This window comes from Camelina sativa, chromosome 15 (genome assembly GCF_030686135.1).
Source record: "Camelina sativa cultivar CO46 ecotype springtype chromosome 15, ASM3068613v1".
Lineage (NCBI taxonomy): Eukaryota > Viridiplantae > Streptophyta > Magnoliopsida > Brassicales > Brassicaceae > Camelina > Camelina sativa.
The window spans coordinates 122,475-137,198 of record NC_141894.1 but is presented as its reverse complement, the minus strand read 5'-3'; the positions used below and the strand labels follow the sequence as shown (position 1 = coordinate 137,198).

At 41.0% G+C, this 14,724-nt stretch overlaps 4 protein-coding genes across 8 annotated transcripts; 3 read left to right on the top strand and 1 right to left on the bottom strand.

Moving 5' to 3' along the window:
* Positions 1–577: 577 nt before the first annotated feature.
* Positions 578–3,148, top strand: LOC147926156 (lysine histidine transporter-like 4). The gene is made up of 8 exons (XM_087488791.1): positions 578–837; positions 991–1,133; positions 1,234–1,623; positions 1,760–2,156; positions 2,250–2,355; positions 2,453–2,544; positions 2,658–2,726; positions 2,816–3,148. The coding sequence occupies exons 1-8, from the start codon at positions 790–792 to the stop codon at positions 2,936–2,938; spliced, it is 1,368 nt and encodes a 455-aa protein (XP_087344917.1). The 5' UTR covers positions 578–789; the 3' UTR covers positions 2,939–3,148.
* On the bottom strand, positions 3,105–7,111 carry LOC147926155 (transcription factor GTE11-like). Of its 4 annotated transcripts, none has more exons than XR_015582399.1 (11): positions 6,685–6,976; positions 5,415–6,519; positions 5,287–5,335; positions 5,117–5,200; positions 4,666–4,730; positions 4,359–4,425; positions 4,183–4,266; positions 3,985–4,100; positions 3,820–3,902; positions 3,585–3,727; positions 3,105–3,501 (listed from the first exon to the last, which is right to left on the bottom strand). XR_015582399.1 is itself a non-coding variant. In XM_087488789.1 (11 exons), the coding sequence occupies exons 2-11, from the start codon at positions 6,486–6,488 to the stop codon at positions 3,241–3,243; spliced, it is 2,010 nt and encodes a 669-aa protein (XP_087344915.1). In that variant the 5' UTR covers positions 6,489–6,519; positions 6,685–7,111; the 3' UTR covers positions 3,105–3,240. The 4 variants fall into 4 exon arrangements, 2 of the variants coding, with proteins under 2 accessions (XP_087344915.1, XP_087344914.1); XR_015582398.1 differs by having other exon boundaries at positions 4,183–4,269; positions 6,685–6,947; XM_087488789.1 differs by having other exon boundaries at positions 3,820–3,886; positions 6,685–7,111.
* A 47-nt stretch (positions 7,112–7,158) lies between these two features.
* LOC147926154 (protein TPLATE) lies at positions 7,159–12,474 on the top strand. Of its 2 annotated transcripts, none has more exons than XM_087488787.1 (7): positions 7,159–8,426; positions 8,551–9,147; positions 9,342–9,703; positions 9,792–10,095; positions 10,199–10,321; positions 10,471–10,920; positions 11,014–12,474. In XM_087488787.1, the coding sequence occupies exons 1-7, from the start codon at positions 7,293–7,295 to the stop codon at positions 11,044–11,046; spliced, it is 3,003 nt and encodes a 1,000-aa protein (XP_087344913.1). In that variant the 5' UTR covers positions 7,159–7,292; the 3' UTR covers positions 11,047–12,474. The 2 variants fall into 2 exon arrangements, 1 of the variants encoding a protein (XP_087344913.1); XR_015582397.1 differs by having other exon boundaries at positions 7,293–8,426; positions 10,420–10,920.
* Positions 12,475–13,376: 902 nt separating this feature from the next.
* Positions 13,377–13,879, top strand: LOC109131562 (uncharacterized). Its single transcript, XM_087488796.1, has one exon. The coding sequence runs from the start codon at positions 13,511–13,513 to the stop codon at positions 13,784–13,786; it is 276 nt and encodes a 91-aa protein (XP_087344922.1). The 5' UTR covers positions 13,377–13,510; the 3' UTR covers positions 13,787–13,879.
* Positions 13,880–14,724: the final 845 nt, after the last annotated feature.

Below are 14,724 nucleotides of genomic sequence, written 5' to 3'. Positions count from 1 at the left end.
GTATTTAAAAGTTTGTTTACAAGAAAAACATGCCTGGGTCATGTGTTGCAGCACCCACGCACACGCCAACGATGCGCGTTACTTACTCGTCCAATGAGGAGGGTGCCTGACTAATTCAAACGATTTTTATAAACCACTAATTATTAGTATTAGTCTTTACTTTGAAAATTTTCTGTCATTGACTTGAAGAATGACTTTTATACGTATTTTCTACTTGAGAGAAAACATGTATAAAAAAAGTAAATTTGTGCAGGTTGAATTCTCTCTAATATGACTAATAAAAATTAAAAAATCGAATAAATAACTTTCTTCGGAGCAGATATATTTCCTAATTTGCAATCGTTAGAATTAAAAAAAAAAAAAAAAGAATTTCATTGACACGACCCCAAAAAAAGAATTAACATTAAGAATATCAGATGGAGAGAATTAGAGGAAATTGTCCAATAGTGTGACATGAAGTCGTCGTATACAATCAAAATCAATTAATAGCGTAAACAATGGAGTCCGTCCATTATGTAAGTATTCAACCAACGACCATTTCAACACAATACAAGACGGTAAATTAATACTAATAATTAATTCGAACAAATATAATCTCATAATTAAGCAGCACAGCCACAGCTAATGAGGTCAAGGTCAACTTTCATTCCCTCTCTCTATCTCTCTCTCTTGCACGCAACTTTTGTTCGAACTCCGAGAGAAACCAAAACAGAAAAAATAGTGGAGAGAAAGATTGACTCACAAGAAACTGTCACAAACAAGATTAAATTCCTCTTTTAAGGTTTCGCGATGAAGGGAATCCCACATGATCATATCCAAAACCAAGATCTTGTTGAGGTAGGTATATATATATATATATATGCCTACTTTAGTCATGATGATCATGCTTACTACTTTATCGATCATTTTATAAACTAAGTTGGTCTTGTTTGTACGATGATACTTTTTGATCAAATCCTGAGAGACTTTGCTTGCTTGCTTACTTAACAGGATCAGTCCTTTGATCTGGAAGATTGGCTTCCAATCACAGCATCACGAAATGCCAATTGGTACTATTCGGCTTTCCACAACGTCACTGCCATTGTTGGTGCTGGACTTCTCGGTCTTCCTTACGCTATGTCCGAGCTTGGATGGTATTTCTTTCTACACCAATTCATTCATTCATTCCAAGAGCATCTCTATATATATATATAGCTAGGAAGAGCTTAATTAGCAATGATTAATTTGTGGTAGGGGACCTGGGGTTGTGGTGTTGATCTTGTCATGGGTCATCACTTTATACACCCTCTGGCAAATGATTGAGATGCACGAGATGTTTGAAGGCCAACGGTTTGATAGGTACCATGAGCTGGGTCAGGCTGCCTTTGGGAAGAAGCTTGGTTTGTACATCATCGTGCCCCTCCAACTTCTTGTTGAAATCAGTGTCTGCATTGTCTATATGGTCACTGGAGGTAAATCCCTTAAGAATGTACATGACCTTTCCGTGGGAGATGACAGCTGCACAGATATGACTATTCGACACTTCATTCTCATCTTTGCCTCTTCCCAGTTTCTTCTCTCCCTTCTTAACAACTTCAATTCCATTTCTGGAGTCTCTTTGCTTGCTGCTGTCATGTCAGTAAGGTAAACAACTAACTCTCTTTTGCTTTTCTTAATCTTATCTTGCGCAAGCATAACATAACATAATTGCTTTCAAAAAGTATATCAATATATATCAAACGTCACGTCGTTTTATTACTTTCCCCGTTCCCCAAAACAGCTATTCCACAATTGCTTGGGTTGCCTCGCTGAGGAAGGCAGCCGCCACAGGGAGTGTAGTAGAGTACGGCTACAAAAAAAGAACAACCTCAGTGCCATTAGACTTCTTAAGTGCACTAGGGGAGATGGCTTTCGCCTACGCAGGTCATAACGTTGTTTTAGAAATTCAAGCAACCATCCCATCAACACCAGAAAACCCATCAAAACGACCCATGTGGAAGGGAGCCGTTGTAGCTTATATCATTGTAGCTTTCTGCTACTTCCCTGTGGCCCTTGTAGGCTTCAAGACCTTTGGAAACAGTGTTGAAGAAAACATCCTCGAATCACTCTCAAAACCAAAGGCACTTGTCATTGTAGCCAACATGTTTGTGGTCGTACACCTCCTGGGAAGCTATCAGGTACAAGACCAGCAAACGCCCTACTCGTAACTACAAGGACATAACATAAACCCGCCCTTGTTAACTCTGCTTTTTATTTTTTTTTATTTCTAGGTGTACGCAATGCCCGTGTTTGACATGATCGAATCTGTAATGATAAAGAAATGGCACTTCAGTCCAACAAGAGTTCTACGGTTTACCATCCGATGGGCTTTTGTGGGTAAAAAACTCTCTCTGTGATTTGCTTGCATACCAAGAAATTTAGATTCACATCTTTTTCAAAGGATAATTGATTAAACTTACCTCTATTATCGCAGCCGCCACGATGGGAATAGCAGTCGGTTTACCGTATTACAGTGCGTTGCTGTCATTTTTTGGGGGATTTGTGTTCGCCCCGACCACATACTTTGTAAGCGGAATACTTCTCCTAAACTGCTATTGATATCAACAAAACATGTTAAAATCATAATATATGTATATAGAAGAACTCTAACAAGCATGATGATGATGTTTTCTTTTCAGATCCCATGCATCATGTGGCTGATCCTAAAGAAACCAAAGAGATTTAGTCTATCATGGTGTATCAACTGGGTCAGCTCCTTCTGTCTGGTATATATTATCAAAAGCTAAATATGTTATCATATAGCTAATACAGCTACATACTCTTTTTTCTTTTGCAGTTGTTCATCATTCTTGGGGTTGTACTGATGATCATAGCACCTATTGGGGGACTGGCCAAACTAATCTATCATATTAAAAAGGGCAGTCTACCTAACTCCAAATGCAAACTACCTAAAAACTGAGTGCACTAGGCTTTGCAACATGAATTCCTTGTAGGTATGGTTGGATGCAACGATGTCACTTTTGTACTAGAGAGAGGCTATATATAAAGCAAACTCTAGAGTAAAATATTTAGGGACAATTCCGAGACACATCCTCCTCTCTCATTGGTTTCTTAGGCTCACAAGATAAAGTGTTCGTGGTTTACTCGGATTAAAGAAAGCTTGTTTACATTTTTGAATCTAACTAATCGTTTTTTTACAACAACTCTCTGGTTCTCTCATGTACACTGCCTGCTATTACCCAATTACAACACTCGTGAATCTCAGTCAATTTCACCCTCTTCTACCTCGTTGCTGGGATCTTGAAAACCAAGCAGGTCGGCTTCATCTTCATCATCATCATGTTTCATATATAGCCCCAGCTGCTCTAGAGGATTGCTTCCTCCAAACCCAAAAACACCCAGCCAATCAGAGTCATGGCCTACCTCTCTTAGATTTGTCAAATGGTCCGTGTTAACCGTTTTAAGCAGTTCTAGGTCATTGAGGAACCTTGGGTTCTCATTTATTTCAACCGACTTCTCCATCTGTGTACCATTCAGCCATGGCAATAATCAATAAATATATTGCAGTGAAAAAAGACAACCAAATTGCAGCTATTTCGGTTCACCTCAAGCAATGCCTGTCGGGCTGCTTCTCTTTCAAGTCCCAGTTTCCTCTTAGCCTCAGCAGCAGCTTCAGCTGCAGCTTGTGCCTTAGCTTTTCTACGAGCTTCTTCAGCTTCCTTGGCTTCTGCTTGTAACCGTGCTTTTTCTGATGCAAAATAAAAGAGGACAAGTTTATGTACGTATGTACTTGGTATATTAACATTAATCACAAACTTGGAACTCGCAAATCAAAAATACCTTTCTTCTTTTGCAATTCGAGTTCATCCTTCTCAAGTCGCAGTTTCTCTGGGTTTCGTTTCTCATTCTGATATCAGATATAACTATTTCAGGAAATAATTTTGAGAGCTAATGAGGGAGGGCTAACCAAATATAGCAGCTCACAGTTCCACAAACACAGCTAACCTGATTAAGAGTTTTCTCTCGAGCCTTCAAGATTAAATCCGCATATTGACTTTTCAATAGAGCAGCCCTGTAACGCTTTTCCGGAGGTAGTTGCTTCTCATTCTGAGCTCTATTTCCTAAATAATTAACGGGTCAAGAGTGAGATGCCACCCCAGAAATCAGAACACGGACATTTTTCTGTCACACTCCTTAGCTTACCATCTTTATGACTATTGACCCCTTCAACAGGACTTAGCTTCCCTTTGGATGCATCTTCCAACTGATTTAATCCACCGACGGAAGCTGCTTTTAGAAAAGGAATAAGTAAACCAAGGGTCAGAAATTTAAATCAACAAAAGTTAACATCTCTTGCACCAAAAACTATATCCGCTCACGTTTTCTCTTTGGGGAACTGCTTGTAGCTCCATCCAAGGGAGATTCCGAATCCATGCTCTCAGGACCCTGTATCAGCGGATAAAAGGAAAAGGAAAAAACGATCAGAATCAACAGTGTCTCACCAAATTTCAGACTAGGTTAACTCATCTGTCAGGTATTAAAGCTTTGTATCTGTCAGGTGTTAAGAATATATCAAAGCTCAGTATCATAACCAATATTGTTTGCCCAATCCAAATTATGGAAAGGTATCTCCGACCTTTGCAGAGGCATATATATTATTAATTATAATCCAACAATGATGCTTACCTTTGATAAACACAATAATCTTGTGGTTGTAGGATCATCTGGTACACTCTCCGAGCTACTAGAGCCTAATCAGTTACATGCACCATAAAAGGAGTAACCACTGATTAGATCAATCCAAGGAATAATATGATCACTAAAGAAAACAGCGAACTGGGAGTAAAATAAGCAGAAGATATAACACGTCTATCACTATCAAACTAGGTGTGTAATATGACTATCAGCTAATACGTTATTTGAATAAGAATAGTAAGTTCCATTCCAAAAATCTACAGAAGAAACATTAAGATGGACGGCCACTATTACGAAAAGGGAATTAAGATGATTTTGACTTCTGAGGGTTAAGTACATATAAGCACTGCAAAAATCAAATATCTGCAAAAGTTCCATAGAGACAAAGACAAATATCATCTAACAAGATTAAACAAACCATTGGAGTTCCCTAGCGCCATACCTTTTTCTGTCCTGACAGATGAGATGTGAGATCTAGGGTGCTCATAATTACCAACGTCAACATCCTCGTCCTCCAATTCACTTCCTGCAAGTAAGGAAGAAGAAATGACAACTTAATCATAGAGCAGGACATGAGAATTTGCTCAAACAACAAAACCAACATATGCTAACCATCACAGTGTTGCATCAATGAATTTCCTGGCCCTGACCCATGTAAAAGCTACATCAAGGAAAGTATTCGCTGTTTGTCAGTCAATGTTAACAAATGGATCAAGCAATAGATATAGAAGGGGGATTACCTCTAGCTCACAGGGTTCACCGTTTGAATCTTTCTTCTGATTTTGTCGCAAGAACTCATCAAAGAGATCCCGCAACTGGAACAAGGCATCATGACTGAGATCATTAATGTCAATCTCTATCTCATCGTCTCCACATCCCTCTTCCTTGGAGCTGTGATCTCTCAGAAAATTGATTATATGTACCGGGAGTTCTGTTAAGGAGCCCAAATCTCTGCCAAGCTTTATTTTTTCCTCATCTGCCATAACCCGTTTAGCAGGCTCTAAGTTCACAGCATTGATCTTTCTCTTCTTAGCAAGAGGCTCAGGCATTACAACCTCTTTGTCAGTATACGTAGCCAAGTTACTTGGTTCGGAAGTGGTTCCAGATGACTTCTTCTCAATAGTTTTCCACTTCAACTCAAAAAACTTGGAGAGAGAATCAGCCATGTTATAAACCTTGTTTCCGATGGGGTTATATGTCAATGCGTTGCGAAAAGTAAGACGGACATCAGCAGAAAACTCAGATGGGTTAGAATATGTGCCGGAGGTTAACTTGCTCTTAACAGTTCCTAAATCCATAGGATGCTTAATAATGGTAAAATAATCAGGTATGTTGAGCTTGACAACATCAACAGGAGTTTTAAAAAGCCAACCATGCTGATGCGACAACAATCGTTTCAAGAGGATCTCACATTGCTTCATCTGAAGCATTGTAAAAGTGGAAACGGGCTCAGGTTTGGGTGCCCTTTTGCCTTCTGGGTTAGTAGTAGAGCAACGTGACATACCAAAACTCTTCTTGGGACGAGGCAAATTGCAAGCAGGTGTACTAGTGAGAGTCGTAGACTTGGGAAGGTCGACAGTCTTCTGAAAGGAGCGTATCTGTTGCAGCTCCTGTCGAAGCTTATGAATCAACTTTTTCCTTTCGGAGGATGACAAGTCAGACAATGGTAAAACGGTTCTCGGGACACCAAAAGTTTCATCTTCAACAAACTTTCTCTTGAAACAATCGGAAGCATTAGGGCTATCAAAGCCGCCGGGAGAGTCAAAATTATGACGATAGTAATCTCCTGGGAAACCACCGTTACTCACAGTCATATCGCCAAGGAAGTGACAACCTCCGTAACTCCTGCACAACAACAACAAAATCAAAACCAAAACCTAAAACCTAAAACCTAAAACCTCTCTAACAGTTCAATCACTGATATAGCAATTTAAATCTATCTATCAAAGTACTAAACTCAATATGAAAAAGAAAAAAAAAACGAATTCGGATATAATAAAACGAACTAACCGACTCGAAAATTCTGAGCAGCCGTTCGAACCTAGAGGGAAAAGCAAAGAGAACCTGGGCAGAGAGAATCGTAAATCTCGAGCAGAGAGAGAGAGAGATAGAGAGAGGAGAACGTTGAGAGAGTTTGATTTGAGAACAAGTCAAAAAAAACCCTTCAAAATCGCTCTCTCTGTCTCTCTACCCTCTCTAGTCCTCCTCCCTCCTCTCTAGAGTGTCCAAAGTCCGATGCTGCGTCTTTCTGGTACCGCGGCGCGCAGGAACTCAATCTAGACCGTCGGATCTATTCGAATGCAATATTGCCGGTGAGTACCCTGGGCTTTATCATACTGGGCTTTTAATAATTTTGTACTGGGCCTTTTATTGGGTCTAAGTAAGTACATCTCGACACGGCACGCTGTGATAGCTCAGATCGCAGGAACGCCACGCTGTTTTTTTTATTCCGTTTCTGTTTCTTCTTCTTCAGTCGAGTCCGACGATGGATGGATGATTTACACATCCTTCTTCCACAGTTTCCATGTCGCATCCGTAGACAGAATAGACAGCAAAGATAGATAGCTAGCTCAGGTTGGTCGCCTTGGATCCGAATTTGAACTTGATTGAATCCGGTTATGGACATTCTTTTCGCCCAGATCCAGGCGGACCTCCGCTCTAATGACGCGCTTCGCCAGTCATCGGCGCTTCTTCAGGCGCTCCAGCAATCCGCCGCCGGACGTGATATCTCCGTGATCGCTAAGTCTGCTGTGGAGGAGATTGTTGCCTCTCCGGCCTCCGCTGTTTGTAAGAAGCTCGCTTTCGATCTCATCCGATCCACCCGCCTGACTCCGGATCTTTGGGACACCGTCTGTTCAGGTGTCAAAACGGATCTTCATTTCCCCGACCCCGACGTCACCGCCGCTGCCGTCTCCATCCTTGCTGCTCTCCCTTCCTTCTCGCTTCCTAAACTCATCTCTGATTGCAGCAGTGAGATTGCTTCCTGCTTCGATTCCCCATCTGACAACCTTCGTTTCTCCATCACCGAGACTCTTGGCTGCATCCTCGCCCGTGATGATCTCGTTACATTGTGCGAGAACAATGTGGGTCTTCTCGACAAGGTCTCCACCTGGTGGGCTCGGATCGGCCAGAACATGCTCGACAAATCCGACGCTGTCTCCAAGGTTGCCTTTGAATCCGTTGGTAGACTCTTCCAGGAGTTCGACTCCAAGCGGATGAGCCGTCTTGCTGGCGACAAGCTCGTTGACAGCGAGAATTCACTCGCCATCAGGTCCAAGTGGGTCTCTTCTATGGTTGACATTGTATGGAAAAAGAGGAGCGCTTTGATGGCTAGGTCTTTAGTCCTTCCTGTTGAAACCTTCAGAGCCACTGTTTTCCCTCTTGTCTTTGCTGTCAAGGCTGTTGCTTCCGGTAGTGTCGAAGTCATTAGACAGCTTTCCAAGGCTTCCTCTGCTGCTGCTTCTGCTAATGCCACCGTTGTGGACTCCAACGCCGAGAAGCTCGTTGGCGTTTCAGATTTGGTTACCCATTTGGCGCCATTCTTGGCTTCCTCTTTGGATCCAGCTTTGATTTTTGAAGTCGGGATTAACATGCTTTACCTGGCAGATGTTGCCGGAGGCAAGCCTGAGTGGGCTTCACAGTCCATTATTGCAATTTTAACACTCTGGGACCGCCAAGAGTTTTCTTCTGCTAGAGAGAGTATAGTCAGGGCGGTTGTCACGAACCTCCACTTGCTTGATCTGCATATGCAGGTATATGATTTTTCTACTTCTTTCAATACGTATTTAAGTTCTCGATTGGTTGTTGTTTTGTATAATTGTTTTGAAGCTGTGGCCTATGATTTCTGAATTATTCTTTTTGGAACTTGTTTCGAAGGTCTCTTTGTTTAGAAGACTACTGCTTATGGTGAGGAACCTGAGAGCAGAATCTGACAGGATGCATGCATTAGCCTGTATCTGCCGTACAGCTCTATGTGTTCACCTTTTTGCAAGAGAAAGTGCCAGAAGAGGTCAGAAGCCTCTGCCTGGGACAGATATTATTTCTCTCTTTGAAGATGCTAGGATTAAAGATGATCTCAACAGTGTGACCAGTAAAAGCCTATTTCGGGAAGAGCTGGTGGCAATGCTTGTGGAAAGTTGCTTCCAGTTATCTCTACCTTTGCCTGAACAAAAAAACTCGGGTATGGAGAGCAGAGTGATTGGTGCACTAGCATATGGCACTGGTTATGGTGCTCTGAACTGGACAGAACCTGCCCTTGAAGTTGTGGAAGTTTGCAGGCCTTGTGTCAAATGGGATTGTGATGGCAGAACGTACGCTATAGATTGCTATTTGAAGTTGCTTGTCAGGCTCTGCCATATCTATGATACCCGTGGAGGAGTAAAGAGGGTCAAAGATGGTGCATCGCAGGATCAAATATTAAATGAGACGCGATTGCAGAACTTGCAGCGTGATCTTGTTAAGGATCTCCAAGAGGTAATTAAGCCTCAGCTGAAAGTTAGATGTCACTTTTGGTAACGTTCTTCTGTTATATATTTCAATCATTGAGGAGGTTTAGCTATGACTTTCTTAATTAATACTAAACTGTAGAGAAACGATTTCCTGTGGACTGAAACTTTGTCAATTTCCTCTTTTCCCCATGTATAATAAGTTTTGATCTAACGTGGCAGGTAAATACTCCTAGAATTCTTGGGCGTCTTATATGGACCATCGCAGAACATATTGATCTAGAAGGCCTGGATCCACTTCTGGCTGATGACCCTGATGATCCATTAAATATTATCATAGCAAATATACATAAGGTTCTCTTTAACTTGGACGCCGCTGCAACTACATCGAATAGGCTACAAGATGTTCAGGCAGTCTTATTATGCGCCCAGAGGATGGGATCACGTCATGCAAGAGCTGGCCAATTAATAACCAAAGAGCTTGAGGAGTATAGGAACCATGCTGCTGCAGATACAGTTAGCAAACATCAAACCCGTTTAATATTGCAGAGGATCAAATATGTTTCAAATCTTCCTGAAAGAAAGTGAGCTTTCTCATTTGCTTGTAATCCTTTTGTTGCTTGAGTTTTACTGCATTTCTGGATTAGAACTCACACAACCTATTATTTCCAGGTGGGCTGGAGTTAGTGAGACAAGAGGAGATTACCCGTTTAGCCACCATAAGCTTACTGTTCAGTTTTACGAACCATCAGCTGCTCAAGATAGAAAATTAGAAGGTCTAATTCACAAGGCCATTCTAGAGCTTTGGAGGCCAAAGCCCACCGAATTAACTCTCTTCCTTACGAAAGGGGTCGACTCGACTTCTATTAAGGTTCCTCCCACAGCATATCCTTTGACTGGAAGTAGTGATCCTTGCTATATAGAAGCTTACCATTTAGCAGATACAAATGATGGAAGGGTCACTTTGCACTTGAAGGTTGGTATATATTCTAGTGTGTCATCCTGCGTTTACTTGATTATAGTTTAGTTAGTAGAGTTTAGCGTTTCAACATATTCTTATGTTATATGTTACCTTTCAGATAATTAATTTGACAGAACTTGAACTGAATCGTGTGGATATACGGGTTGGATTGTCTGGTGCCCTATACTTCATGGATGGTTCTCCTCAAGCAGTGCGGCAGCTGCGTAATCTTGTCTCACAGGTTGGATTTTAGTCTTCATTGCTTATATATTCCCATCTCGTTACAGTTCTCTAATATCTAAAGTTTTGCCAGTTGTAAAACAATTTCTGTTCTTACAGATCAATCGGGTTTAGCTGTCTTATCAACCACTCTGTGCTTTACCCTTGTAGGATCCTGTACAATGCAGTGTCACCGTTGGTGTGTCCCAATTTGAAAGATGTGGTTTCTGGGTTCAAGTCCTCTACTATCCATTCCGTGGTGCTAGAGGAGAATATGACGGTGACTACCTAGAGGAGGATCCACAGATCATAAAGCAGAAGAGAGGTTCAAAAGCAGAACTCGGAGAGCCTGTGATCTTAAGATGTCAGCCTTACAAGATTCCACTGACTGAGCTTCTTCTCCCGCACAAAATCTCACCGGTCGAGTTCTTTCGTTTGTGGCCTAGCTTGCCAGCTGTTGCAGAGTACACTGGCACATATATGTATGAAGGAAGCGGCTTCATGGCAACAGCCGCACAACAGTATGGTGCTTCACCATTTTTAAGCGGACTCAAATCGTTATCATCCAAGCCATTCCACAGAGTGTGTTCCCACATCATACGCACAGTTGCTGGCTTTCAGGTGATTCATTAGTTCCAGCATGGTCTTATTATCCTTCATGTTCCTTAACTGGATTGATGGTCTTATTATCCTTCATGTTCCTTAACGGATCAGGTTCCATCATTTTCACCTATCCAATGGAAATGAATTTTGTCGGTAATTAGCATCCAATAGAGATACATACATGAAACGGAGTTGAGAAACTTATGAAGGAAGGTTACCTCTCTTGGATATGGAGGCTCGGGAAAGAGACGGTTGCAGTCATAGACTATATTGTCTTCGTGGTGGTCAAGTTTAGTGAAAGACCAGTTCCCAATGGAAAAAGGCAAACCGTAATGCAGAAGAACAGGCTCAACACCTTCTCGTGGAACATAGCCGGGATATATCATCAAGTCGTCGTTAATCTTGTGCTTAAGCCCTGCCTGTGGACCAAAAACAACACCACACAACACAATGTTTATAACCGAAAATCAAAGGTGGTGAAGAGGGCCAGCGTCAGAGCATGAGCAAGAAGAGAATTAAGGAAGGAGAGTATACCTCAGCAGCACCGAAGGAGTAACCATACATCTCACTGATCCAACCTTTGCCGTAAACATCTCCGGTAATGTTGGTGGTCCAGTGAGCAGTATCTTGGCGAACGTCTTCAGTTTTGGAAAGCCAGAGAGGGGCCAAGACGCGGAGATCTTCGATATGCATGGCGAGAAGACCGCCAACTTTGTCACAGAGCTCAGGATGCTTTGTATGCAAACGGACAAGGATGTTATCGCAGCCAACCAAGTAGCTATTTTGAAAAGAGAAAGAGGCGTGAGCTAAAAAAAGCAAGGAAAGGCTGGCTACTGGCTACTTAGGTGAAAGAGAGAGAGATTATATTACCCGTAATGGGCAGCAAAGGGTCTGCCGAGTTCAGCACCGAGTTCCCAAGGGATGATAGGACCTCGAATGATCATGTCAGCATCAAGAATAACAACCCAGTCCACATGCTGGGCATCTTCACTGTGTTGAAGCCAGTACAGAACTCCTACTGGTTTGTTAATTGCTGGGTACCTTTTTTTTTGTGACCCCAAAACAAAACAACAAAAAAAAAAAGACTTACAATGCTAAACTGACATCTCCATATCATCATCATCATCGAAATTGGGAGGGAGAGAGAATCAAAGTATACTGACCAGTCATGGGTCTTGGGATGAGTGCTCCAAGAGGGAACCTCGAAAGTGGGAGCGAGATTCATGCCTCTGTAAACTTTCTTCTGGTCGTCGGTACAGCTCAATAACCGGGTAATAGGACCGGGTTGTCGGGATTTATGGAAGCTGTGCATCAAACCAACGGTCTGCCAATCGAAGTAGTTCTGGCACTCCACGGAGAAGAGCGTGTGGATCCGATACGGTGCCCTTTGACCCCATTCATCAACATCATCAGCCAAACACCCACTTACCAGCACCACCGCCGCAGCCACAATCATCATATCCCACCACCACCACCGCCGCATCTCCATCGCCGATTTCCGATTTCCGATTATTTTCAAAACACCCCACCCCCTTTTCTTTAACTACTATAATTGCATATTATTTTTCTCTCTTCTTTGATCTAAGTAAGTAAGAAAGGGGGCAAAAAAAAAAAAAAAAAAAGTCAATGCATGGATGATGATAGATCCATGCCGATGCGATGCGTTGTTGTTACCTTCTTCTTCTTCTTTCTATTAAAAACCCGATGCGATTAGGTAGTGGCGACCACGAAGCCCCCCCCCCCCCCCCCCCCAACTGCAACTTGTAAATTATTGTAATTTTTTAAAAAATTTGAAAAAATGGTTTGGGAGGGGAATTGAATAAATTAAAAATAATCAAAGAAGAAGAAGATTCTATGAATTTTTCCCTGTCTGAATCGCCCAACTTTGAAGGCTGCCATGGAGTCCGGCTACACACGTGTTTAGTCGTCTCTCTACTTCCCCTTTTTTTTTTTTTTTTTTTTTTTTTAAAAAAACATACATTAGTTACATATACACCTCCAAAACTCGGCGAGTTTGCCAGCGAGCGTTATCAAATTTAGTATTTATTTATTATTCTCTCATCTCACCCATTTACTGATCACTTCTTTAAGTACATACAATTTGCCAATTACAAAAAAAAAAAAAAATACAATAAAAAAAATAAGAAATACTAGTAATTGATTAGTCTATTTCTATTACAAGACCTCCTCAACAACAACAACATTATAACAACAACAAAACAAAAACAAAAAAGAGCTACTCAACTTGATTAGTCTGTATAATCTTATACTAGTATTAGAGACAAGTCAATGATCGATACCTTTATTAGCATTTTTACACAATAGTTGATCCATATTTTTATATTTTAAAGTAATTAGGGATCACTTGGTCTTTTTTTTGAATATTTACGGTGTCATTCAAATTGTAGGAGAACAAGTCATGTTACTTTTTAAGTATTATTATAGTATGGTTTAGCCACTACCGTACCATATTCTGATATTCACATATCTCTCTCTCTGCTGCCCCCGGCCCCGGCCCACACGACACGAAATTAGATTATAGACTCATTCTCCCTCCCCGTCGACACTTCAAGTGTATATATAAGTACTATATTCCCTTTGCGATGAGATGATCCGATATCAAATATTGCAAGCAATGAGATCTTTCAGCTTAGTCATATGTGTTCTCGTCTTGGCAATGCTCATTATGTTGGCCGAATCCTCCTACGGTGGTGGAAGCAAACGCTCTCCTCCTCCTCCTCCTCCTCCTCCAATGGCTCCTTCTCCATCACCAACAACTGCTCACTTTGGTGACCCCAAGACGCCTCCACCACCTCCAAACGCCGCCACTTGCCCGCAGTTAATCACCTCTACGTTCATTACTCTCTTGGCTTTCGTCCTCTGATATATATTTCCTTGTCTTTTGGTTGTACGTACGTGTGTGCTGATCTCAAACAGCTAACCTATATGAATCAATAATAACTGACACTTCAATCAATATTCCCCATTTATTGTCCTTTTTATATATATATATATATATACATTAATTTGGTTTGGTGTGATGGAAAGTGCAAAGTACGTCTCCCTATTTCGGATTGTCTCTTTTATTCACAGCTGTTATTACAGAAACATTCATCGATCGGTTTTGTTCACCAAAATTGACACGTCACCAAATATTTTTATAATTGATCTCAAGGTAGAGAAGATTGGACGACCGCATCATGAGTCTGTTTTGTTCGTCGCTGCAGTACTCTCGATCGAGTCCGATGGTTCTTGCCGGATTTCACAAGTGTTGAAATCTAATGATTTATCATAGGTTTATATATCGAGTTTGGTTGAATCGTGTGTATATTAATACATGTGTCGTTACTAATGATATATCATACTTGAGTCTGAATATATAACATTACTTCATTTTTATTTCTAACTTTTAATCCTAACATATAAACCAAAAAATCCTCAACGAGTAACCCGATATAAAATAAATAAAGAAGTATAAAAAGATTGTCAAGAGCTTTTTATGCGTATACGTGAAAACCTTTCTTTCAACAATTGTATACAAAGAATAAAAGTGAAAAGTGAAAACTTTTAAGAAGTTAAATTCTATATCTGAATTTGTTTTGTGCATTGACGACTAGATTTGTACGATGAAAGAAAACCTTCCAAGTCACGCTTGGTTTGGCTTACACCAAATCTCTCTGTTAGTCTAGTAATCATCCTTCTCAATAGATAAAACAGAATTAAAGTGAAAACCTTTAAAAAAATGTTAACTTGTTATCAATATTTTGGCGTGTGATTATTGTATTAGAATTAGAACCACATTACTACTAAAACGTGTAAGAT